The sequence below is a fragment of the Eriocheir sinensis genome, chromosome 26 (genome assembly GCF_024679095.1).
Source record: "Eriocheir sinensis breed Jianghai 21 chromosome 26, ASM2467909v1, whole genome shotgun sequence".
Lineage (NCBI taxonomy): Eukaryota > Metazoa > Arthropoda > Malacostraca > Decapoda > Varunidae > Eriocheir > Eriocheir sinensis.
The window spans coordinates 5,765,839-5,793,125 of NC_066534.1; the positions used below are offsets into that span (position 1 = coordinate 5,765,839).

At 41.4% G+C, this 27,287-nt stretch overlaps 1 protein-coding gene across 4 annotated transcripts; it reads right to left on the minus strand.

Annotated features, from left to right (window-relative positions):
* Positions 1-880: 880 nt before the first annotated feature.
* LOC127003720 (basement membrane proteoglycan-like) lies at positions 881-26,755 on the minus strand. Of its 4 annotated transcripts, none has more exons than XM_050870667.1 (7): positions 26,465-26,755; positions 24,654-25,371; positions 24,282-24,383; positions 23,884-24,072; positions 18,004-18,120; positions 15,994-16,144; positions 881-2,804 (listed from the first exon to the last, which is right to left on the minus strand). In XM_050870667.1, the coding sequence occupies exons 1-7, from the start codon at positions 26,486-26,488 to the stop codon at positions 2,120-2,122; spliced, it is 1,986 nt and encodes a 661-aa protein (XP_050726624.1). In that variant the 5' UTR covers positions 26,489-26,755; the 3' UTR covers positions 881-2,119. The 4 variants fall into 4 exon arrangements, with proteins under 4 accessions (XP_050726624.1, XP_050726626.1, XP_050726625.1 ...); XM_050870669.1 differs by having other exon boundaries at positions 2,545-2,804; positions 15,994-16,104; positions 26,465-26,751; XM_050870668.1 differs by having other exon boundaries at positions 2,545-2,804; positions 15,994-16,107; positions 26,465-26,749.
* Between the last annotated feature and the right edge of the window lie 532 nt (positions 26,756-27,287).

The following is a 27,287-nucleotide window of genomic DNA, read 5'->3' on the forward strand; positions in this document are numbered from 1 at the left end:
AAATCCTATATAAATATATACTGTATTTCAACCAAAAGTTAAATGTGAAGTACACTGTTCTTGAAGCTCATTAGTGATCCTGAAGATGTCATTAGATTTATATAAAATGATTAGCACCTATCATAATTTTCATTTATAAAAAAATGCACAGTAGTTGCAAATGGATGGAAGTAAATTGTCAGATGCATGAAATTTGTGACAATTAAAGATGACCAGTGACCAAGACTAGTAGCAGGAATGAGTCATTGCTAGGTAGTATAAGTTGACCCTGAACTACAAAATCCTTTATAGAAATTATTCTATAACATCTTTAGATTTCAAACTTTATGCCTCCAAAAGTACCACAAATCTGAGTTAAACTATACATAGGTTAGCAGTTTCCACTTTTCATGCCACTCACTACCTTCCAGGCTATGACCGAGTCCAGACACCCCCACCAAGATTCAAGGAGTGCGAAGGTTCTGTCAATTCCTCTAAATTTTGTCCATTTGTTTTGAAATTTGTGTATGCAAAGTATGAGGCTCTGAACGCTATCAAAGTTGAACAAAAATGTAAATTTCAGCCTGGGTGTACTCAGAGCCTGGGTAACTTTCAGACTTAGGGAACAGTCAACTGTGCTGAAGCATACAGTATATATTAGTCTTAAAATAACATCAGTTGATGATGTGTTTGAAATTTTCATGAGACAAATTGCCATTACATTCTTTTTCTTGCACACCCTCAGTGATCATCTCACGCACGCCTGAGGGTGCATGCACCACAGTTTGGGAACCTCTGGCATAGGGTATAGAACAATTTGTTCCAGATTTTGTACCTGCTTAAATTTAAATAACTTAAAATGCATCTGACTTTATGATATGGACCTTGTTTGCTTCATGTATACTATAAAATTATAATTAACAGGAAATAATGAGTTTATGCTTAGTTGAAAACATATGCAAGCTAATTTAGAATCAACATTTGAATCTTTCAAACCAATGATTTAACTTAAAAATGCTGTAGAAGTGTATAGAGAAAAAGTAGTTACAGTGCATCCTTTGAATATATTTTTCCAACTTTGTTTTTCTAAGAAGGCACAATGTCCTGATTCAACTCAAATATGTCAATGGAATATAATAAATCTTGACCATTGTTAGTCTAGGCATCATGACATTATTGACAAAGAACATTCGTGATTTCTTGCTTACAACTTCTGGTAGTGTCAATTCCTTAGTCTTTTCCATATTGATTACACTTTATGTGAAATGACAGAGTAGTCTCATATTCAGTTGGAAAATTCAAATCATTCCCAAAATTTCCTCCGCAAAATAAAGAGTAAGACAAAAGAAACTTGTTAAATGTTAGTAGTGGGAGAGCAAAGTAAAACAAGCATATTCAAGAGTTCTGAATGACAGCAGAGAAACAGCCTGCAACAGGCACATGGACTTGCTACAGCCAGTAGCACTCCCTCTCTGCCATTATCAAAACTTAGCTGAGAAGTCTCAACTATAATTTCTGGCATAGTCACTGCAACATGAGGAAACTTCTTACGAGAGCTTTTTCATACTCTCATATACAGCAGCAACTGTACCCAAGGCTCTCAACTAATACATGATAAGTACAGTTTCATACAGACTAGATAACATCATATGGTCCTAGTGCAGGACAAAATATACATACAATCTTTGGTATTTCTCAACTAGATATACAAAAAGGACTCCTCACAACATCAATATGTCAACATTGTGATGCAATATATTTCTCCATTCTTATAACACTGATATACTAAAAATAGCAATTGACTTTGACAATTTGAATATACATCCATTTTCACTTGGTATATAAAATTGTTCATTACAAAATGTGTGAACACACAAACACACATGGATACATGCAGGGACATACATAAGCATGTATGAGCACACACACACACACACACACACACACACACACATGCACAGATTACAAATGAATGTGCACAAACAAATGCCCATACATAAGAATGGGCAAATACACACAGCACACTTGCATGCAGGCAGGTGTGCACACACACACACACACACACAGACCACCATCTTCATTCTCAGACTGATAATACAGTTATTAGCCATGCTCTTGGTTAACTTGAGTACTTATTTTTTTATCCAAGAGAGGTTTTTCTATTACCCTGCATATCCATATTGCTGACTGCTCTGTCTGAGTCATGAAATTTGCTGTTTATTTCATGGATCATTGAGTAAGTTCTGGCCATAGGATCACGACTGGAGACTGTTTTTGACTTGGGCCAAGTTCTTAAATAATCTTCCATTCTTGGCATGACTTGCAAAGTTCGCCTCCAGTCTCTAAATGGAACAGTAGCTACTGCTTCTTCGTTCAAAGTCTGTGGAACATTCACACCTGTTGTGCTTATATGTCTATTGTTGTCCTTTGTATGACTTTCCAGCTTAGTATTACTAGGTGTTTGAGACTGGGTGAGATTAGAGATGTTTCTTGGTTTTGTCAAGTATAGCACTGATGACACACTAACATTTTTTTTTAGTTCTGTAGTAGAGAAATCAACTTCAATTAACTCTGAACTATTTCTGCCCTCAGTTTTAGAGAGCCAAATATTGTCAGTTTCTATTGTGCTTTCATTTTGTGATCCTACTGTGGCATTCTCTGATCTGAACCCTGTCAATGTCCTAATAGAAGTTGTGTTCACGAAAGAAGCTCCCGTTCCCGGTGAGAGAGGGATGAGAGGCCGATTGCAGTTCTGTTCATCACTGCTGTCGCCACACGAGTCCCAACCATCACAGATGAGGGCAGTTGGGATGCATCTCCTATTCCTGCAATAAGATTTACATGTCAGATATTGAAATAGGTAAGTCATTGTCTATGAAATAATTGCTTTATGAGGTAACCTAACATTTTTTTAGGAAATGAGTCTCACTTTAAAATGTTTTTGACGAATTACATATACTCTCTCTTTCTCTCAAGCAGTGGGTCTTTACCTGGGTTCGACCAAACCCCAGGGGTTCGGCGAGCCAGTCTCAGGGGTTCGGCGAAGATCCTCCCTAAAGGCATTGCAATTTTGCAAATGAAATTTAAGCAAATTTTCTTTAATATTTTTATAGATTAAAACGGAATCCATTCTTTGTATTATCCGAAATCAATATGCTTTTGAATTTTGAAGCAATTAATATTTTCTTCCACTTGTTTTTATTTTTCATTATACTTGAGGGGTTCAGCTACTGTGCGGAGGTTTTCGTTAGGGTTCAGCGCCTCTGAAAAGGTTAAGAACCACTGCTCTAAAGAATCCATATTTAAATGTTTAAGCCTTTTCTTTATGTCAATGTTTCTCAACCAGTGAATCATTTTCATTCTCTTCTACTGACTGGGAAATGGGCAGGTCATCCCTATCTGGAAAGGAAAAGGGACTGACTAGACTGCAACAATTACCATGGTATTACACTGCTCAGTGTGCCAGGCAAAGTGCTTGCTCATCTATTGCTTATGCAGATTTGTAACTAGTAGCTGAGACCTGAGCAGTCTGGGTTTGCGCCTAGTAAGTTAATAATTGACCGTATCCTAGTGCTTCACATACTGATGGAGCACTGACGTGAGGTTCAACAGGCCATGCTTGCAGCATATGTCGATCTCAAGAGGGCATTTGACTTGTGCAGTGTTAGGATTTCCTGTGACTGCAGGATTCCTGCAAGTGTTGTTGGTGTATTAACTGGTCTGAACTCTGAGACTGAGTGCTGTCAAGTGTGAGTAGGCGTGTTCAGCTTTTCTGTAAAAGTAGAAGCAAAGGCAGGGCTGTGTCCTTGCCTTGTCACTTTTCAACACTTGCATGGACTAGGAATTAGGAAAGTTGTGGATCAAAGTCATTGTGGAGCATATGTTGGCAATACCAAGGTCACTGATTTAGTTTTTGCTGATGATACGGTAATCCTTGCAGAGTCACTGGAGGTTCTGATGATGGCTCTTGAAGCACTGCTTGAGGAAGTGAAACCCATGTCTCCTGGGCCAAGACCAAGGTACAAGTGGAGGCTTACTAAATGAAACAGTACAAGCTGTCCATGCTTGTGGCCTAAACACTATCTAGGTAGTGTAGTGCAGAACAATGGTGGGTCTCATCTGTCTGTGCAGAAGAACAAAAATGCATATCTTTTCAAATCATTTGTGCTCCCTGTCTTACTCTATGGCTGTGAGATATGTACACAGGGAGGGGTGAATGAGTGACTAGTGTGTGGGCTGGTGGCCAGGAGGACTTGGGTTCGTGTCCCGCCTGCAGTGGTGGGCACCGGTAAACGAAAAGTTAGCTTTGCTAACTGGTAATTAATCCACTAACTATAAAGTTAGCTTCGCTTACGTTAAACTGCTAAACTGATAAAGAAATTAGTGGAAGCTAACGCTAACCGCTAACCTTTTTGTATGGATTTAGCTTCAGTGTAGTATTTTGGCTCTAAAACCCTTAAAAACAGACTTGGTGATCTGAAATTTCAATATGTTGTAGCTTAGACATGGAGCTTTCCAGAACGGTATAGCATGTCAAAATCAGATGATGATCAAACTGGGTGGGATGTGCTGGGTGTGTCCTCCTGACATGTGACTTCAAGCTGTAAATGTAATGCCCCGACGAGCTTCTTTTCTAAATCCTTCCTATTTCTCAACACGGCCTCTGCGTGTATCGAAATAACACGAGAAATTAATCAAGAGTGAGGGTACTCCCCGGCTGCCTGGGATTGAACCTGCGACCAGCGTGACAGGAGAGCCACTCCTTACCGAGTCGGCCAAAGAGGTACCCCACTGGCTTAGTGGGTTATGGAAGGCTCGTTCATCAGGCCGTCGCCGCACTACATAAAGGCTTGCCGTCTGTCCGTTAATGATGGTCTCCTTGGGGTGGCACATGACGCACCGCCAGTCAAAGACATTGGCGTTCGTCATATCTCTTGATTTAATTTCTGGGACTCCTGGCCGTCAGCTTGATTGTCCTCCGCCTCACCCACAGCTGCTGCTGGCTCCTTAACAGGGTCAGCATCCTCATGCAGAACAAAAATGTCCTCACTCGGGTCACCTTCCATGAAGTTGATTACAATAAACAAGGCGGCAATAATGAACGTGACTGCACGGTAACATCGCAGTTGAACTGAACAAAGAGACAACAGCAAGAAGAGGAGAGAAAGAAGCCTCCAGTTTATCCTAAATCTGTATATTTTACCCAAGATCTCCCACAAATTTTACGTATTTTTTACTTTTTCCATAACTGACACTTATTTTTATTATTTTGTTTATTTTTTGTCAGGTGGAAAATATCGAATTCTTGTTATTAGATCCCGAGTTCAAAGAGTTGGAAATGGAAGATGCATTACCCTAAAATACCAAAAAAGTTTCACTAATAATTGTCCAATTTGGCATAATTTTCCCAAAAGTGGAAGTCCTGGAATTATTGCGCCATGTGGCTCAACTGGTGCTGTGTCTGCCCACAACGGACAAGAACAAACCTGAATGAATTTATAGTGGACTTAAAGTTAGCGGAGGAGGAACTACATTTAGCGGAAGCTAATTGATCCGCGTACTGTTTTCAAAGTTAGCAAAAACGCTAATCAGCTAATGAAAAAGTTAGCTTCGCTAATTAGCGGTTAGCGGAACCGTGCCCACCACTACCCGCCTGCTGCCATAAGGTGGGATTTTTCAGTCACCGCTGAATGTCCTAATACTATCCACATGCTGTCCTGATTTCCACCTTTCAACCTACTCTAGATTCTCTCTATAAAAAGAGGACAAAAGATAAGCTTCGGAGGACAGCATGAGCCAAGCAAGATGGTGCCACTATAAACACCTGCTTGCACCATAACAGACTGGGACCGACCAACAGGCCCCACCAAGAAAGCCTAAGTGCCAAAAGCTGAATGTTAAAATAAGAGAAAAAAAATATGACTTGAAGAGGTGTATTAACTCACAGAGCACCAACGACGTGTGACATCCGTCGCGCACTTTTGTAATGCTAAGGACCAGCGACAGATGAGATCCGTCGCATATTCCAGACCCTATATTTCCCGTCATACAGGTGCGATCTGCTTAATATTCATAAGCCTGCTTCCTCACCATATTCCCCAATTAATCACGAGTTGGCATCTCGCTACTGAGCTGCACGCGCCACCAAGGCAGCGTGATGTACTGTGATTATGGCGAGCACCTCCACTCATGCCAGCCATGTCTTGCCGCGCTCCCTCATGCCGCCTTCTTAGCCTTCCTGAAATTGTTCAGCTTGCTCTTGAGTCAGATGACTACAGTGACATTGAAGAGGACTCATCAGGGGATAAATATAAACCAGGGGAAGACGAGGTGGTTGAGACGGAAAGCGATGAAGAGATACCGCTTCTCCCTGTAGGTGTGCATCGTCGCCATGTTGAGGAGTATGCTGGGCAGCCTACTCACGCTTCATCGCTTCATTATCCTTCCCTCCTTCACCTACTGGTGTTGAGGCCCAGGATGTGGATAAAGACAAGGATAGGGGTAATTTGGATGACCCAATGGGGTTTTTATTTCCACAAGAGAGGAGACCAGCAAATGTTGAAGAGGAGGAAGAAAGTTTATCACCTCGTCCTGATCTCCCTTCTCCACCCCCACCAAAACCTTCCCCAGTGAAATGCACTGCTAAAATATTTTATGGTAAATGGTAAATGGTAAAAGAAAGGGAGAATCATCTGCCACAAGTATGATGAGTGAGTGTAAGAGGGATAGTGAAAATGAGCATCATTCCCCACATCACCCCGCACCGAAAATCAGTCGAGCGTATGGTCTCTATCACCCACGCATGTAGTGCGGCGACGGCCTGATGAACGAGCCTCCCATAACCCACTTAGCCAGTGGGGTACCTCTTTGGCCGACTCGGTAAGGAGTGGCTCTCCCGTCATGCTGGTCGCGGGTTCAATCCCAGGCAGCCGGGGAATACCCTCACTCTTGATTAATTTCTCGTGTTATTTCGATACACGCAGAGGACGTGTTGAGAAATAGGAAGGATGGAAAAGAAAGCTCGTCGGGGCATTACAGTGGTGGCATAGCGGTGGGCATCCTCTCCTGCAGCTCTGTTGTTGAGTTTCCCCGAAGGGGTAACAGGTAGGATGGCCCATGCTCCGAGGTTGATAGAAAATGGGAATGTTGGAGGCTTGTTCATCAGGCCGTCGCTGCACTACACGCAGCTCCTCCCCCCAGGCTGGCATGTCACGTGACCTGCTGCCCCACGCCACACCACTCATCTGCCACACCCCAAACTTTTGTGTTCTACTACTACATGTTTCATGAATGATTACAACGAACGTGTGGCACAGCCTCAGCTCTAGCCGCATGGAAAGTTTGAACTTGTGGTCATGCCGACGACTCCACTCTGCATTATTCAACTTCTTTCAACAGAAGACCCTCTCAACAGGAATTGCAAGACTCCCGACTGGATGCTTCAGAGCACTTAACCTCAGACCTTGCTATCATTTCCGATTGGGGTAAAAGGAACCTCGTGACCTTCAATGCCTCAAAAACCCAATTTCTCCACCTATCAACTTGACACAATCTTCGAAACACCTATCCCCTATTCTTCAATAACACTCAACTGTCACCTTCTTCAACACTAAACATCCTCAGTCTATCCTTAGCTCAAAATCTTAACTGGAAACTTCACGTCTCCTCTCTCACTAAATCAGCTTCCTCGAGGTTGGGCGTTCTGTATCGTCTCCACCAGTTCTTCTCCCCCGCACAGTTGCTATCCATATACAGGGGCTTTGTCCACCCTCGTATGATGTTTGCAAATCATGTGTGGAGGGGCTCCACTCACACAGCTCTCTTGGACCGAGTGGAACCTAAGGCTCTTCGTCTCATCGGCTCTCCTCCTCTTACTGATAGTCTTCTACCTCTTTAATTCTGCCGCCATGTTGCCTCTCTTTCTATCTTCTATTGATATTTTCATGCTGACTGCTCTTCTGAACTTGCTAACTGCATGCCTCCCCCCCCTCCCGTGGCCTCACCACCCACGACTTTCTACTCAAGCTCATCCCTTTACTGTCCAACTCCCTTACGCATGAGTTAACCAGTATTTTCACTCTTTCATCCCTCACGCTGGTAAACTCTGGAACAATCTTCCTTCATCTGTATTTTCTCCTGCCTACGACTTGAACTCTTTCAAGAGGAGGATATCAGGACACCTCTCCTCCTGAAATTGACCTATCTTTCGGCCACTCCTCTTGACTCTTTGTAGGAGCAGTGAGTAGCGGGCTTTTTTTCATTATTGTTTTGTTTTCTTTTTTCTTTTGCCCTTGAACTGCTTACTCTACTGTAAAAAAAAAAAAAAAAAAAAAAAAAAACAGATCAAGCATTGTTCAGATATTTTCTTATTTCATTGATGGGTGTCATTCATTTGTGAGTTATTGCCATGGAGGTATAAGGGGTGGAATCGACATCAGCCCCTGATCAGTGAAGCTGCCGAACTGTCATTAACCCTTAGAAGGCAGCAGTATTTGAAGAGTAGCTCCCCAAAATGAATCTTCTTATATAGTCAGTGCTGACCTTAGGACCATAGCATAAATATAGTCATGCCACAAAAGAGGTGTTTTAATTATCGTCTATATATATATATGTATATTCTACTGCAATCTGTAAGTGTTGTTATATTTCTGCCATACATAACTGACTGACTGAATTTTGGACCATCTATATCTAGTTCCACCGCCGTCTAAAGGTTAACTCTCATTCCTACCCCAGCAAGATGGCGGATACCTGTCAAACGTCAGGTGTTAAGTCAGGTCACAGGCCACCTGAGTTTTTGCAGTGTGAAATGACCTTAGTAGACTTACTTTTAGTTTAACTATGAGACCATCAGCATTGCTAATCAAAGCTGTTGCTGAAACTGATTTACACATGAGGCATTCCTATTCCGGAAAAGTTTACAGAAAGCTTTAAAAGCTGTTAAAATTAGGTATACTATGAGTTATTGTTGATTAGTGGCAGATAAACATGTAACCAAAGAAACATCAGTGAATTAGTGGTGTGATAAGCTTGCGGAATCTCGAAATTGGTGTGTTTCCATTTATCATGTAAAATAATATATTAGTATTTATGAAATAGTTCTACACAATCAGTAAGTGTACAGTGATAAAAAAACAATAACATCATAATGGATTAGACGCAGCCTGCAGGCAGTAACTGAGGCAGTGGGCATGAGCTCTCTCACCTGGTTATGTGCCATATTGCTGGCACAAATGATTTTTTTTTTTTTTTTTTTTACAGTGCAGGAAACAACTCAAGGGTAAGAAAAAGAAAGTGTAGAAAAAAAAAGCCTGATAATCGTTGCTCCGAAAAGCAAAAAGTAAAGAGTGGCCAAAAGAGAGGTCAATTTTGGATGGAGAGGTGTCCTGATACACTCCTCTTGAAAGAGGTCAAGTCATAGGCAGGAGATACAGATGAAGGAAGGCTGTTCCAGAGTTTACCAGTGAAGGGGATGAGAGAATGGAGATACCGGTTAACTCTTGCATAAGGGGTTTGGACAGTATAGGGATGAGCTAGAGTAGAACGTCGAGTGCAGCGGGGCCACGGGAGGGGGGTGAGGCATGCAGTTAGCAAGTTCAGAAGAGCAGTCAGCGTGAAAATATTGATAGAAGATAGAAAGAGATGAAACGCTGCGGCAGAATTTAAGAGGTGGAAGAGTGTCAGTAAGAGGAGGGGAGCTGATGAGATGAAGAGCCTTAGACTCCACTCTGTCCAAGAGAACTGTGTGAGTGGAGCCCCCCCACACATGCGATGCATACTCCATACGAGGGTGGACAAGGCCCCTATAAATGGAAAGCATCTGTGGGGGGGAGAAGAACTGGTGCAGACGATACAGAATGCCCAACCTCAAGGAAGCTGATTTAGTAAGAGAGGAAATGTGAAGTTTCCAGCTGAGATTTTGAGCTAAGGATAGACCGAAAATGTTTAATGCAGAAGGTGACAGCTGAGTGTTGTTGAAGAATAGGGGATAGGTGTTTGGAAGATTGTGTCGAGTTGATAGGTGAAGAAATTGGGTTTTTGAGGCGTTGAAGAACACAACCCCAATCAGAAATAAGAACAAGGTCTGAGGTTAAGCGTTCTGCAGTCTCCAGTCTGGAGTCTTGTAATTCTTGTTGTGAGGGTCTTCTGTTAAAAGAAGTTGAGTAATGCAGAGTTGAGTCATCAGCGTATGAGGGGATAGGACAGATTGTTATAGAAAGAAGATCATTGATGAATAACAGGAAGAGAGTGGGTGATAGGACAGAGCCCTGTGGGACACCACTGTTGATAGGTTTAGGGGAAGAACAGTGACTGTCTACCAGAGCAGAGAGCTTTCGATATGTCTAGCCGCTCTAGCACAACTGAGAAAGTTTCATCGAAACGGCAAAGAGAAGATGACCAAGAGTCAGTTAAGAGAGCGAGATCACCAGTAGAACGCCCCTCGCAGAACCCATACTGGCGATCAGATAAAAGATCAGAAGAGGATAGGTGCTTTTGAATCTTCCAGTTAAGGATTGATTCAAAAGCTTTAAATAGATAGGAAAGTAAAGCTTTCTGAGAGTTGAGGCCAGAGAGGGCATAGAAAACATCATTCTTAAGAATCTTAATAACAGGCATAAAGGAGTCAGAGGGGGATGAGTAGGAGGAATATGCCCAGAATCATCCAGAGTGGAGTTTTTACAGGAAGTCTGAGAGAAGAGTTCAGCCTTAGAGATAGATGAGACGGCAGTGCTGCCGTCAGGGTCAATGAGAGGAGGAAAAGATGAAAAAGTGAAATTGGAGGAGATATTTTTGGCTAGATGTCAGAAGTCTCGGGAAGAATTAGAAGAAGCAAGGTTGCGGTATTTTCTGTTAACTCTTAGAGTACGGGTGGAGATATATTTCTCTGGATGGTGTGCACGGGGAAAATTTAGACGTTTAAAAGAGGTGGAAATGGTGTCTTTCTTTTTGCAATAATTGTATATTCATCTAGTATAGATGATGGTGTAATAAAACTTCTCTCTAATAATAGTAAAAAGTTATGACAGCGGAAAATATTGCATTTTCTAAGTGGCCGTGACGCGTCGCGTGGAAGCACCCCACTTGCTCTCTCTCTCTCTCTCTCTCCCCACCCCTTCCCCCTACTTGCCCCTCCCTCCTCTGTTAATGTCGCTACCATAGCAGTCATAAGAGTCACTGTCACCTTGATTTGCCCACGCTCTACTTCCGCCTGAAGCAGAGGAACTGCTTGATGCGCCACAAGACATGACAGATGTATTTCGAACAAAAGTGAAAAATGATCTGTGGCCTTCAGCAGGGTGTGCGCTGAGACGAATGAGAGTGTGTACGGATGCCAGATGCCTCCACCATTTTTCTGAGTCAAGAACTGGCGGTATATTTGAAACGTAGGGAGCGTAGAGTGTGATGATTATATATGATCCCCGTACAGGTGGGGCATGTGGTAGCGCACTTATACATACGATCGCCATAATGTAAGGGTTAATGAAAGAGTTTTTGGTAAGTCAGAGAATAGATTTGGCACGATTCCGGGCGGAAATGTAAATATCGTGATTAGCAGGAGTGCGAAGGCTCTGGTACCTTTTGTGAGCTGCCTCTTTATCTTTGATAGCACGAGAGCAAACAAGATTGAATTGAGGTTTCTTAGCATGAGGTGGAGAGAAAGTACGTGGAATATGTGCCTCCCTTCCAGAGCAATCGCCTCTGTGGTGCGCTGGGCACTCACAGAGGGTTCTCTCTCCTGGAAGCAGTAATCATTCCAGGAGAAATTGGAGAAGTATATCCTCAGGTTGTCCCACTGAGCAGAAGCAAAATGCCAGAAGCATCGCCTCTTCGGTGGGTCCAGAGGCTGTACAGGAGCGATAGGACAGAATGCAGAAATAAGATTGTGATCGGAGGAGCCCAACGGAGAGAACAGTTTGATAGAGTAAGCTGAAGGATTAGAGGTTAGGAAGAGGTCTAGAATGTTGGGCGTATCTCCAAGGTGGTCGAGAATATGAGTAGGGTGCTGAACCAACTGCTCTAGATCGTTGAGGGCAGCAAAGTTGTAGGCTTGTTCACCAGGCTGGTCAGTGAAAGAGGATGAAAGCCAAAGCTGGTGGTGAACATTGAAATATCCTAGGATGGAGATTTCAGAAAAGGGAGAGTGGGTCAAGATATGCTCCACTTTAGAGTTCAAATAGTCAAAGAATTTTACATAGTCAGTAGAATTAGGTGAGAGATAAACAGCACAGATGTATTTAGTAATAGAATGACAATTAAGTCTTAGTCAAATGGTGGAAAATTCAGAAGAGTCAAGGTCATGGGCATGAGAGCAAGTGATGTCGTTGCGCACGTATACGCAACATCCAGCTTTGGATTGGAATTTAGGATAGAGATTGTAGGAGGGAACAGAGTAGAGATTGCTGTCAGTAGCCTCTGAGACCTGAGTTTCGGTGAGGAAAAGAAGGTGAGGTTTAGTGGAGATGGTTTTCCACAAAATGGAAATTGGAACGAAGACCGCGAATGTTGTAGAAATTGATTAAAAAGAGGTCAGAGGAGTTATCAAGACACCTCTCGAGTCGGCAGCCTACAGGGGAGTCCTCTCTGGGGGAATTTGTGGTCCCCCCCACGGGCAGGGACTTTGAGGCTCTGTGATTATTCAACGTTTTGAATTTGAAAGAAATTTGGGGAAATTGTGTGTATGTTGTATACAGGTAACTCTCGATTTACGCGAGTATTGCGCCCTTGAAGAGGTCGCGTAAATAAAAAACAAAGTAAATCAAACAAGAGGTAGGTTTCTGTCGAAAAATAAATACCGTATTTTTCGGCGTATAGCGAGCACCCTTTTCACATAAAAAATGCCTGAAAGTTTAGCCCTGCGCGTTATACGCCGAATGTACAAATTTTTAATGATTTTTTTTCTTTGGGGTGTTTTTAAGGGTCAGTTTTTCGTCTTATCCAATAACAACGGCAAACTTACCTTTATTATTGTTTATAATCCTTCATAGTCCGTAGCTGTCTTATAATATGTTACCATAGAATACAGGGCGATCTAATAACTACTATACAAAAATTAAATTGGTGGAGGATCGTCCATGCCTTGCTGTTATCCTGTTTTTCCATCGGGCGCCATTTGTATGATCTTGATCTTGATGTCACAGGTGGCTTAAGATTGTATGACTAAGGAGCAGTACAAGCTACAGAAAAAATCATATTTGAAAAAAATATCCATGTGTTCATTATTAATTATAATTATTAATATTAGTGAGAATAATGGGGTAAATATGATATCAGAAACTGTACATCATGAGTCTTGTACGAGGAGTTATTTCGCGCAATACCAGCCCGGCCGCTATTTGCATTGTTTACAAACCACATAACCACACCCATACAACAAACAGCTGCATGGCGTGTGTCACCAGAAACGTGTGAATTGTGTCTTGCCTAGTTGTCTGTCATAATCTACGAGTGATGGTGGGAATAATATGCTTATTCACTTCATTCAATGGAGAGAGAGAGAGAGAGAGAGTATCCATATCACCGAGATATCCACTCAGGCACTCAGTCTCAGCCTCACTCGTGTGAGGAAGAAATGAGACACCATGAGCGGCTGGCTAGTATTGGTACCGGTACCGAGCAGTCTGATACCGGTACTGTACCGTATGGCTGGTACCGTTAGTACCGGTACCTGCCCACCCCTATTGTTGAGTAGCATGGCAGCATGGGTACTGTATTGTTCAAGTGGCGCGCGGGAAAAACTGAGCTCAGCTGTGTGGCCGTGGCGCCGTGTGAGTCTAGTTGCGTGAGACATCTGGTGGCTACTCCATAAAATATCGCATTATAAGTGAAAAAAACGTGTAAATTAAACATTTATTTGGATTTTGGACCCCATGTTATTTAAAAAACGCGTAAACCAAACTCGCGTAAATCGAGTTACCTGTAATTGTATGTAGTGTGGTGTGGAAAGAAAGAGGATCTGTCTTTAGAGAGCATGCTGAACTACTATCTGGTGTTGATGAGACAATGGGGAAATGGAAAATGAGGATACAGGAAGGGTCTTTGGAGGGCTTGCACCCTCCTCGCCTCCCATATATACCTCACCAGGAGTGGCTTACGCCCGTTCCGGTAGATGTCTTCCTACCTACTCCCTAAAAGTTTGGTGGTTTTACCTCAATGAATGGGATTAGCGGTCCATGTCAACTCCACCAATTCTACCTCCATGGTTACCGCACATTCCAAGGTAAACCTAATTTTCCTGTAATTACTAAAATTTGGTACCTCCTAACATACACTTCACATATCTTATTCTCATTTTTAGTTAAGACTAAGTCTAAAATGGTGGGCTCAGTAATTAGCTGTTTGAGAAAATGATCTTAAAATACTTTAAGAATATCCTTGAATTTTAGGTAACCTAGAGTGGCATCCCAATCTAAGTTCCTATAATTGAAATCCCCCATTATGCAGACATTTTTATATTCCTGCATGCCCTGCCAATCTCCTGAAGTAATAAATTGCATCCTTGAGATGGCTAGGGCAGCTGCATGGGAGCATGCTCAGGAGGACTGTCAGGAATATAGGCAGTGAGTGAGTGAAGCAATGCACCCACAGGCGTGTGCTCCCCATTACTTAATTAAGGCTGGTGACCTGTCAGACCCCAAGAGTTAGTTTTCCTTTCCTCAATAGGACATCCATCCAAACTAATTCTGAGTTGATGTCTGGTTAAAATGAATCATTAACAGAACATTTAAGTGTGTCTTCCCTCCCTATCTTTATGAAGCTCCTGATAATCAGCTATTTCCATTTCCAACATTGCTTCACTTCCTTTTACTGGCATTCCATCACTCCCTTTCATCTTTCAATTTCTGACTTTTCACCAACTTTTGCTTCAGTGCTTAAAAAAAAAAAAAAAAAAAAAAAAAAAAGCCACTCAGTCTTTCACTAATAACTTTCTAGGAAGTGATTGGCAGCGACTGGTACGGATTTGGCTTTCACTGGTAGCCTGGTAATATATACTCCCAGGTCTTTTTCTGCCTCTGTGGTGGATAGTGGAGTGTTTCCCATGTGGTACTGGTATGCTGGATATCCCCTCCCAAGGTGCATGACTTTACATTTTCCTTCATTGAATTGTAGCAGCCACTGGACCATCTATAAGGACGATAATGTTTTCATCATTGTCCGTTTGTCTGTTACCATAATATCTACAGATTGGGTTGACGTACAGGAATTAATTACATAAAAGGACATCTTTAGGTAAATATGTCAAACTGATTAACTTTTGAGAAAGCTCAGATAAATCTGACTGAATGATGACGAATAGGCTGAGTGGTCACCATGTGGATCTAAAGGCCTGTGTTCAAGTGCTGCCTGCTTCTACAAGCTGAAAATTTTCAGCCATCACTGAGTGCTGTCCTAATGAACTCTTTATCAACCCAGACTTTAGCAAAGCTCTCTCAAGAGGCTCAAGCAGAACTCTGGGGGTAGCATGAGCCAAGAAAACTTCCCTGTGCCACTAAGGGGCTAGGACCAACCACCACAAACCATCAAAAAAGCCTATTGGCACTATGGGCTAAGGATAAAAAAGGGGGGAGAAACCTGCCTTTTTTGTGAACACCGTGAAATCTACCAATGGATACTGAACTAGGTCAGGAGGCGGTTTGGCCCAGACCATGAGTGTTTGGTTTTCTACTTCTTGCAGGTGGTTCAACCCTTTTCTGATAAAATTTGATAAAAGCTAAAAACTAAATGATGGCAGCTATCTTAACATAAAAATTTTGCCAATATGGTGAGCAAGATGTATTCTTTGGAGTACGCTGTTTAACTTATTCTTTTTTCACTTCCAATCAAGCCTGTTAACATATTTAATTACAAATAAAATATTTTCTCTTCTTTTCTAACACATTCCCTAGAAATATTTAATTCTATAAATGTCTTTTTTTTATTTTGACAATTTTTTGTCATGCATTTCACTTTTCCTCACTTTTGCTTTTTTTTATATAACTATTCTCCTTGCTATGATTCTATTTTATCATCACTTACCGGCATTGATACTCGTTGGGTTGGCACCGTCCAGAACAACCGAAGGGTTCATCTGACCCGTCCCTGCAGTCCGCCAACCCGTCGCAGAATTGATACTGGGGGATACACTGACTGCTGCGGCAAGTAAACTGAGTGTCAGGGTTGGGGCACACTGAAAACACACAGGTACCGTCAGACACTGAGAACCGAGATCCGCAGTTGAATGGATGTGTAAGGGAATTGGAAGGAAAAAAATAATGTAAAATGAAAATATTATTGAGGAAAGCAGAAGCCAGTTTTTTTTATATATATATGGAGATACATGCACTATTTTTGTGAAGGCAATATATATATATATATATATATATATATATATATATATATATATATATATATATATATATATATATATATATATATATATATATATATATATATATATATATATATCTATCTATCTATCTATCTATCTATCTATCTATATATATATATATATATATATATATATATATGAACACACACAACTGAAACAGTTTTGTCTTCTATCACATGTCACATAATGCAAAAAGGATGCTGGACCTATGACAGGAAGTAGAAGTTGGGAGCTGGGTTACAGTTGATAATGATGATTTAGAGACCTCTTACTTGGTAATTTTCTGTATGCTGTCTTCCTTGAGGAAAGTATGGAACAATGAAAATACACATAGGAATCACAGTACTGTACCCCAACTGTGTCATTTTTTTTTTTTTATCTAAACTTGTTTTATTTTTACTCTAAACTAAACTCTTCACCTTTCAATTAGCAAGGTCTTATTACTACCACCAGTTGAACAGGGACTGTATCATGAGAGAAGACCAACCCTAAATGTCTCTGCTTGGTTATGGATTTCCATGTTTTTTCACCAACAAGTCAGAAGCCACTGGAAAAACTGCAACTGGCATGACTCAAGGCAGGTCTTTATTACCTTGCCTTAGTTATAAACGCATGGCTACCATTTCCCCAAAACAGTAAAATACTTCCTGAAGCACTGACCTCCCATATTAAAAACTGGCTTTCTTCCTCCTCTTGTATTGTTATTTTAAAGCAGGCAGGTAGATGTTAGTAATAAGAAAACTATGGTTTTCAGTGCAATATAACACATAAACCAATGTTCAAATTTGGAGAGTGAGAGCTTTCAGAAAAAATTGGTGATGGGATATGAAAACTGCTACTGTGAATTGAAAATAGTCTTACCTTTCTCTGGTGCATCCCAGGTGGTTCATCACCAGCACCAAAGTCCATGCAAAAACAAAACTAAAAACAAAATAAAACAAACACATGCAATATCATCCCATGCATGAAAGTAAGCTCAACAAACAGTGCAAACCCATGCAAAGTCTTTTAAATATGAAATTAAAATGACTGAAGTCATAATCTAAATCAAAATTCAAATTAAGAATATAATCTAACAAGGCTAGGGGGTTAGGCTTTGCTGCAGACATTGGAATAGAAAAGTCAGGTAGTGTGGGAGGATCAAGGATTTAAGGTTTGAGGGGCGGCGAATCTCGTGTTTCTCTGCGTCTGCACTAGGTATGCCTGCATGTGATAACTATCATATAAATATATATATTCTTCTACAGATCTGTCATTTTCATCTGTATAAAGCATTTAAATACAAATTTCCTGAAGTCTTTGTTGTCTCTTTGTGATGTTCAAGGGGAATACATAAGAGGCAGTGATTTTTTCCTGGTTTCTACAGTGCAAACAGTAATGTGAAGTTTTTGACACAAGACAGTGAGGTAAAGCAAAATTACTGTGATATTTAACAACAGGGAAGATGTCAAAATAGCTGTTGGATCTACACAAGAACAACTGTGAGGAAAAAGTTTTAAAGCAAATTCTGAAGAAGATAATCTTAACTGATTTTTTTTACAGCTTGTTTTGCTTGTATTATATGAAGCTAAAAAAATGTGTATACAGGTGCTTTTTCACAAACCCAGTGCACAAAACTCATTGTGAAGTTAATCCACCTTCCTAGAAGTGAGACTTACAGGTGGTGCAGTTGGCTTCATCAGAGCCATCCCAGCAATCCATTTTGCCATCACACTTTGAGGTTACAGGGAGACATGAGGTATTGTTGCCACACTGGAATTTATCTGGACCACATCCTGCAGGAAAAAAATGGTGTCCTTGTTTATTTCATGTAAAATGTTGCATAGTGGGTAACATTAGATAATTTTGAAGGTAGATGATGTTTAATTCACAGTGTTTGCTTTTCTCCTTTTGCTGAAAATTTCTGCTATGGAATATCCTACATTAAAACACACACACACACACACACACACACACACACACACACACACACACACACAAACAGTAAGTGAGTAATGAAAGAATCATGAAAAAACCTAAGACAAAGATCTGGGAGTGATCATAACAGACAAGTTATCCTTTGGAAAACATATAGACCGGATAACTGGGGAAACATACAATCTTCTTAGAAACATAAAAGCAGCATTTACATATTTAGATGAAGAAATGGTGAAGAAACTAATAACATCGATGATACGTCCAAGACTGGAATATGCAGCATTAGTTTGGTCACCTAGACTGAAGAAAGAAATTAGAAAGTTGGAAAGAATACAAAGAGCAGCGACTAAATTACCGGAAACTCTGAGAGAACATACTTATGAAGAAAGACTGGAGAAAATGGGACTAACAACACTGGAGAGAAGAAGAGAGAGAGGGGACCTAATAGCATTGTACAGGATACAAGAGGGATTGGAGAAATTGGACAGGGAAGACCTAGTGCACGTGACAGAAGTGTAACAAGAGGCAATGGTAAGAAATTGAAAAAAAGCGACTGTAGGAGAGACATCAAGAAATACAGTTTTCCATACAGAAGCATAACAACATGGAACGGACTTGACGAGGAGACTGTGTGTGCAAAAACGATTCATGAATTTAAAGCCAAAATGGATAATAAGCGTTATGGAGACGGGACAGCACGAGCCTAGTATGTCTCTTTTCCTGTATTTCACAACTAGGTAAATACACACACACATAATGAGCACCTTCCTAAGTGAGGGAAAGGTACCACAAGATTGGAAGAGAGTGAACATAGTACCAATTTTTAAGGGAGGCAAGAGAAAGGACCCATTAAATTACAGACCGGTATCACTCACTAGTGTGGTTGTGAAGATATGTGAGAGGCTGGTTAAAAACAGGTGGTCGGATTTCTTTGAAAGTGAGAAAATTATCTCGGATTGCCAGTTTGGATTCAGGAGAGGGAGATCTTGTGTCACCGACTTGTTGTGTTTTTACTCAAGGGTGACAGATTTATTACAAGAGAGAAGGCTGGGGGGATGGAGTGTACCTGGATTTGAAAAAGGCATTCGACAAAGTATCGCACAGAAGACTAATTTGGAAAATTAAAAATAGGGGTGGAGTGGGTGATGGACTGATTAAATGGCTGGAGGACTTCCTAACTAACAGGGAAATGAGGACGATAATCAGGGACAAGGTTTCCAACTGGTGCCCTGTGATGAGTGGGGTCCCACAAAGTTTGGTGTTGGCGCCAATAATGTTTGCTGTTTATATAAATGATATGGTGGACGGAGTGACCAGCTATGTGAGTTTGTTTGCAGATGATGCAAAGCTATTGAGATGAGTGAATGATGTGAAGGACTGTGAGGCATTGCAAAGGGACCTGGATAAAATATGGGAGTGGAGTGGTACATGGCAGATGGAGTTTAACCTTGGGAAATGTAAAAAAATAGAGTTTGGTAGGAGTGGAAGAAGATGTGAATATGAATATAAGATGGGCAGTAAGATAATATGCAGAGGAGTGGAAGAAAAAGATTTGGGAGTGACTGTCTCAGAGAGCGTCACCGGACAAACACATCAACAGGATAACGGGACAAACTATGAATTTGCTGAGGAACATAAGGACGGCATTTGTGTATTTGGACGAGGAGATGATGAAGAAAATAATAGTTGCAATGATAAGGCCAAGGTTGGAGTATGCAGCAGTGGTCTGGTCTCCTCACGAAAAGAACATAAGAAAGCTGGAAAGTGCAGAGAGTGGCAACTAAGATGGTACAGGAACTTAGAGATCGGACTTATGAGGAGAGACTTAATAGCATGGGGCTCACAAGCCTGGAGAGAAGAAAAAGAGGAGACCTGATAGTGGTGTACAGGGTGGCAAGCGGAGTGGAGCATTTAGATAGAGAGGACCTGTGTGTGTGGAATGAGAGAAAGCAGAGGACATGGAAAGAAGTTGAGGCGACCACGTGTAGGCGAGATGTGAAAAAGTTTAGCTTCCCAAACAGAAGCATTGAGCTATGGAGTAGGCTGGAGGATGAGGTGGTTTGTGCAAAAAACATTCATGATTTTAAGGAAAAGTTGGAAAAGAGCGGATATGGACACGGGACATTGCGAGCGTAGCTCTTTTCCCGTATGTCACAACTAGGTAAATACAAAATAAATACACACACACACACTCTCAGGCCGGATTCTTTCCATTGAGAAGGAGTGGTTACTGTCCCCCCTTGAGTAAGGGGGATGGGGTGTGTGGTGTGTGAGGTCCTGGCAGTACCCAGAGATCGATGATAAGGAGCATATACTTACTCGTGTCGGGAGGGTGCCTGCTTGCGAAAGCGAGTCCGACTCGTGATCAAGTCGTGGTGAATTTTATTTATTTATTTATTTTTTTTACAGCTAAGGAGACAGTTCAAGGGCGTAAAGGAAAATATAAAAAAAAAAAGCCCGCTACTGACTGCTCCTGAATAGAGATCAAAGGAGTGTCCAAAAAGAGGGGTCAATTTCAGGAGGAGAGGTGTCCTGATACCCTCCTCTTGAAAGAGTTCAAGTCGTAGGCAGAAGGGAATACAGATGAAGGAAGATTGTTCCAGAGTTTACCAGCGTGAGGGATGAAAGAATGAAGATGCTGGTTGACTCTTGCATAAGGGGTTTGGACAGTATAGGGATGAGCATGAGTAGAAAGATGTGTGCAGCGGGGCCACGGGAGGGGGGGAGGCATGCAGTTAGCAAGTTCAGAAGAGCAGTCAGCATGAAAATATCGATAGAAGATAGAAAGAGAGGCAACATGGCAGCAGAATTTGAGAGGTAGAAGACTATCAGTATGAGGAGGAGAGTTGATGAGACGAAGAGCCTTTGACTCCACTCTGTCAAGGAGAGCTGTGTGAGTGGAGCCCCCCCACACATGAGATGCATACTCCATATGAGGGCGGACAAGGTTCCTGTAAATGGATAGCAACTGTGCAAGGGAGAAGAACTGGCGGAGATGGTACAGAACGCCTAGCCTAGAGGAAGATGATTTAGTAAGAGATAAGATATGAAGTTTCCAGTTGAGATTTTGAGTTAAGGTTAAGATTACACACACACATACACACACAGAAAAACAGTATGGCTTTAGACAAAGGTGTTCATGTGTAGCAAACTTATTAAGCTTTTACTCGAGTGACTGACATAACACAGGAGAGGGATGGATGGGTAGACAGTATGTGCCTGGATTTGAAGAAGGCTTTTGACAAAGTTTCACATACAAGACTATTATGAAAGCTGGAAAATAGAGGAGGATTGAAAGGGAAAATGAAAAACTGGATGGAAAGTTACTTAAATGGAAGAGAAATGAGAACAATGGTAAAGAACATGAAATCAGAATGGAGAAATGTAGATAGTGGGGTGCCTCAAGGATCTGTACTGGCACCAATACTTTTCCTAGTGCATGTAAATGATATGCCAGAGAAAGTAAATACGTAGTTACAGGAGCTTGTTTGCAGACGATGCGAAAATGCTGAGACACATAAAGAAATAGTAGACTGAAATTCTGCAAGAGGACCTAAATAAGATTTGGGATTGGAGTAAGAAATGGGAGATGGAGTTTAATGTGAAGAAATGTCATGTAATGGAAATGGGAAAGAGTAAGGGGAGACCAAAATGGACAAATTGTGGAATGACCAAAGTGGACATATGGAATGGGAGATGGAGAAATATTAAAAGTTAAAAAAGAGAGAGATCTGGGAGTGACAATACATGATAATCAACAGTCTGAGAGTCATGTAAATAAGATATTTGGTGATAAGTATAGAATGGTAAGAATTGTAAGAATAGCATTCCACTACATGGATAAAGATATGATGAAAAAGATGATTACCACGATGGTTAGACCAAAGTTGGAATATGCAGAAACTGTGTGGCCTCCCCATGAGAAGAAACACATGAAAAACTAGAAAGAATACAAAGGATGGCAATGAAGATGGTTCCAGAACTGGAGGGATTGTCATATGAAGAAAGGTTAAAGGAAATGGACCTGCCAACATTGGAACAAAGAAGAGAAAGGAGACCTAATAGTAATTTACAAATTGTGGAACAAAATGGAAGAAGTAGATAATGAGGAGTTGCTACTAAGAGAAGAAAGAAACACCAGCAACACATGAGGACACAGTAAAAAATTGAGAAATTTAAGATGCTTGAGACACATAAAACAATATAGCTTCCCGCAAAGAAACATAGAGGTTTGGAATAGACTAAGTGAGGAAGTAGTATCGGCAAAGAGTGTGCACAACTTTAAGGAAAACCTTTTTCCAAAACTGACACTTATTGTTATTTTAAGTTTATTTTTTGTCAGGTGGAAAATATTAAATTCTTGTTATTAAATCCTGAGATCAAAGAGTTGGAAATGGAAGATGCATTATCCTAAAATACCAAAAAGTTTCTTTAATAATTGTCTAATTACCCTACTTTAAGGTATAATTTACCCAAAAGTGGAAGTCTTGGAATTATTGCGCCATGTGGCTCAGCTGGTGCTGTGTCTGCCCACAACGGACAAGAACAAACCTGTATGAATTTTTTAGTGGACTTAAGTTAGCGGAGGAGGAACTGCATTTAGCGGAGGCTAATTGGTCCGCTAACTGTCTCCAAAGTTAGCAAAAATGGTAATCAGCTAACGGAAAAGTTAGCTTTGCTAATTAGCAGTTAGCGGATTAGCAGAACCGTGCCCACCACTGGTAGTCAGCATGAAAATATTGAAGAGAAAGAGAGGCAACACTGCAGTGGAATTTAAGAGGTAGCAGACTGTCAGTAAAAGGAGGAGAGCTGATGTGACAAAGAGCCTTTGACTCTGTCGAATAGGGATGTGTATGTGGAACCCATTCACACAAGATGAATACTCTATATTAGGAAAGACATAGCCCCTGTATATGGACATCATCTATGAGGGGGAAAAGTATGTAAAGTATAGATGAAGATAGATTAATGGGTATACATTTCTACTTCTCTTTCTCAAGTTAATCATCCACGACAATCTTGTGCTTAACTGAGAAAGGACTAATTTATATTCGCTTACAGCTCTGATGCCCTTTTCCCTCAAGGTTCAACTGTTTTAAGATCACGGCCTCTCTTCACATATCTTTGATGTCTTACTTAGCCTTCTCAATTCATCTAAATGATGATTTGTCTAACAGTCTGTCTTCATGTACTTGACATCAATTTGCCTCTTCAAGTTCTGGATTCATGTCCACAACATCTAACTTACTGCATGTTACTTATTCCATCATTCCAAGTTCACACCTTTTACTCTCACATCCATATATCAAGGCTCTCATTCTTTTTCTTGGGCCACAGAGAACTATAAAGAGTAAATGCTTTGTGGATGAATACCTATGTCAGTAATTTCACTGGATGGTTTATGTAGGATGTTTCTACTAGTCAGTATGTTAAACGGTGTTCAAGTGATGCCAGTATTTTTTTTCCTTTCAACCTACTTATAGCTTCTTGATGAGGCCTACTTTAGAATGAGTTCTAAAGTGTAAAACATGCACAATGTTTTATTACTACTTTGCCTTTGTGAGTCCATAATAGCTAGCTATAATTTTTTATGTGTAATTACTCTTCCATGAAACACTTACTGCAGTGCTGCTCATCACTCTGGTCATAACAATTCATATGACCATCACATCGCTTGATGAGAGGGATGCACAGTCCATCAGCACACCGCCACTCATCGTGTAGACAGAGAGAGGCACTGTGGCACTGGAAGGCCCTGGACCCTAGAGCCTGGCACACTTCTGTGTCAAGGGCACAGAGACCTCCACAGCCTAAAAAAAAACATACATAAGCCTTGTCATTCTGAGTTCTGAATTCTATTTTTAGTTTATTTTAGCTGAAGCTACTCATGTTGCCTCTATATTGTAATATCTGACAAAAATATATTTGTATATAATAATAAAATATTTTTTCTTATGTGCAACCCATAGTGCCAGTAAATCTTCTTGACGGGCTATATGAACAAGTGGTGTGTATTCACCTGTTCTGTCCCCAGAGTCCCGTGCAGGGCGACAGGTAGGGTAGGGTTCTCCCTGAAGCCCAACACACACTTCTTCTGTCAGGCATGAGTCACACAGTCGCTCTGTAAAAACACACTTGTTACTGCACTGGACACTCACTCAAAACTAATAGGAAACATGAACCATCTAAGGTTCCAATTGCTGAAATGTGAAAACTACTTTAACTGGAATTTTTGAACATTATGAATGCTTTCAAATAATCTGCTTATTTCAGCACTTATTAATACCTAGTTGAAAAAATACACTAGAATTTGATAATTTCTTCAAAATCATATCAAAAGAAAGCTAAAGGTCTTATAGATGAAATAATTTGCTAAAAAAGTAAAATTTACCATTGAGGACTTCGTCCACTGTCTCTTCTTTTTGTGGCTGTTCTTCCCTCCATGGCTTAGAGGTGCTGGTAGTAATGGAGGTTGTGGTGGTGGTTGTGGTTGAGCTGGTAGTAGTGGAAGTAGATGAAGAGGATGCAGCACCTGTAGTGTGGTGACACTGGCATGGTCGTGTCTCCATATCTCCCCCTGAACCATGCAGTGGCCCTGTTAGGCCAGATGGTAAGCATGGTTCAATGCTGTTAACCAAAAGACCCTGACCTGCATCCAGTCGACAGTCACGAGTTCTAATTTGGTCATACTGTGGAGAGCAAGGGGAGCAGGGAGACCATGGACTCCACTCTCCCCACCCAACATTAAGGTTTGCTAAATGATGAGAAGTCTCCATGACAACTGTGGAAGACTCTTGCATGCCAGCAACAGTGGTAGCGGCGGGTGTTGCGGTGGTGGGAGGTGGAGTGCTGGACGAAGGTAAGGTGTCCACCAACACTTCAGTGAACCTAATGGACGTTATATCAACAGAATATTGCCCCAGCCACTCATGCCCATGACGGTTGTGGAGGCCCCGAAGGAAAACTGTTCCAAGTTTCTGAGCAGCGGCAACATCAGCAGTATTGAGCACCAGCTGAGCTCGTACCAACAGGGAACCCTCCGACAAGGATATGACTTGGCTATGATTGTACTCACGAGCCCAAACTGATGCATGAAATAACATGTCCAGCTGTAAAAGACGGATAAGTAATTAGTTCTCCTAAATAATGGAAAACTATCCCTACTGATCATACTTATGCAAGTGACCTATAGGCTGATTTGAGAACATGTGAAATAATAAAAGGGAACTGAGTGAGTAATGTGTCATGAGTAATAAAAAAATATGAAGTCCGTTTGGCTGGAGCCCGAACCTCTCCACATTTCTGCCGCATCTGGATCTGGATACATTATGCGCAGGGCACCTGTATAGGTGCATAACACGCATATTTGTGCTGGATGTTGGGGGGACGGGGGAGCCGAGTGTGCAGTGGAGGGAAGTGAATCAAGTGTAATTGTTAGTGTTAGTGTGTTGTGATGACAAGTGAGTGTGTATTTGTTTTCTGAATGAGTCTATATATTGTACCGCAGTCTAAAATCTGATGAGGGAGGCTGTTCCAGTCACGTATGGTGCGTGGAAAGTATGAGTGCTTGCATGCGTCAGTGTTAGTGTGATATGTTTGGTATTTATGGATGTGTGTTACGAGTACGTTGGCTGTTTGCGTTGTATAAGTATGCATGTGGGTCAATATCAATGTGAGTGTTTGTGATCTTGTACATAAGTGTAAGTCTGTGTGCTTGTCTGCGCATGTGAAGAGGTTCCATGTTTATCTGTTGTTTGATCCGTGTTGTGATTCCAGGCGTTCGAGTGTAATTGTTTGTAATGAACCTTGCCGCCTTGGTGTTGATTTGTTCTAACCTATCAATGTTTCTGTGTGTGTAAGGATCCCACACCGTGGAGCAGTATTCAAGTGTTGGTCTCACAAGTGTGTCATAAGCGTTGGAATACAACATTGTCAAGTGTCGTGGTATTTATACAAAATCTTTGTTATTATCCTAAAAACGAAACAATCTTAATATATGACCTTATTGGATTATCCAATTATTTAGTTCAATTCATTTAAAGGTAGTAAATAGCTGACGTATGAGAGGAATCGAGAGGTGTTGAGAGTGTGTGGCAAGGTGCGGGGCGGGACTGACCCAGCACCCGCCAGTTTCTCGTGGAAATACTATAAGTAGTACACACACACACACACACACACACACACACACACACACACACTCACCTCGTTCTCGATGGACTGGGCCATGGCTCGGTATTCTTCAGAGGTCGGGTCTTCCAGGCCGGGCCAGAAATTCTGATTCGTAATCCTAAACTCTCCCTCCACCACGCTGCTCCCTGCAAACAAACAACACTAGTGAACAAATGTGTATGTAAATGGTAGAAAATTAATGGTACACACATGAAAACACATCAAAAATAATAGTTCCGAGCTCACAATACGCAGAAAGGAGGGAAAACACACGATCATGTGGAAGCACACACTGCCCTTGCCAGATTTGAGCGGAGCAGTGGTGCCAGATGGGGTGAGGCCACCACTGATTTCAGTAGATTCTGACCTAGAATTTCGGTAGAAATTCAGTAGGTCATCATTTTTTTGTGTGTGTCTGTGGGGAGAGAGAGAGAGAGAGAGAGAGAGAGAGAGAGAGAGAGAGAATAACCCTCTCCTAGGGCCTCTAGTGCTGCTGGTGTATAGCCTATAATTCTTTGTTCGTAATAACAGCTCATTTACATTCCGATGCTGGAATAATTCAGCAAAATGTCGGTAGTAGGACTATATCTAAAAAAAATCTTGAGATTCATCAAACATTCCGTAGATCTATCGACATTGCGGTACATCTGCCAACATTGTAGCATGGCAGCACGAAGCGTATCGAAATAATTCAGTTCAATTCAATTAAATTGTATATAAACATTTCTCCCACTTCAGCCGATATTTCACGGGAACGATTTTGGTAGAGCAAACCCGGCCGTAAGCAAAATGCTGACAGATGGGACTCTGCTAGCTCATGGACCGCGGGTACTAGAGAGGACAGGCGAACTAGGAG

Excerpts from the sequence above, each read along its gene's own strand:
- LOC127003720 (XM_050870667.1), bottom strand. The coding sequence starts at position 26,488 with ATGGCCCAGTCCATCGAGAACGAG. Across the intron at positions 25,372-26,464 it reads CCCAGTCCATCGAGAACGAG|CTGGACATGTTATTTCATGC; the intron begins GTGAGTGTGTGT and ends CGTCTTTTACAG. Across the intron at positions 24,073-24,281 it reads GGACTCTGGGGACAGAACAG|GCTGTGGAGGTCTCTGTGCC; the intron begins GTGAATACACAC and ends GTTTTTTTTTAG.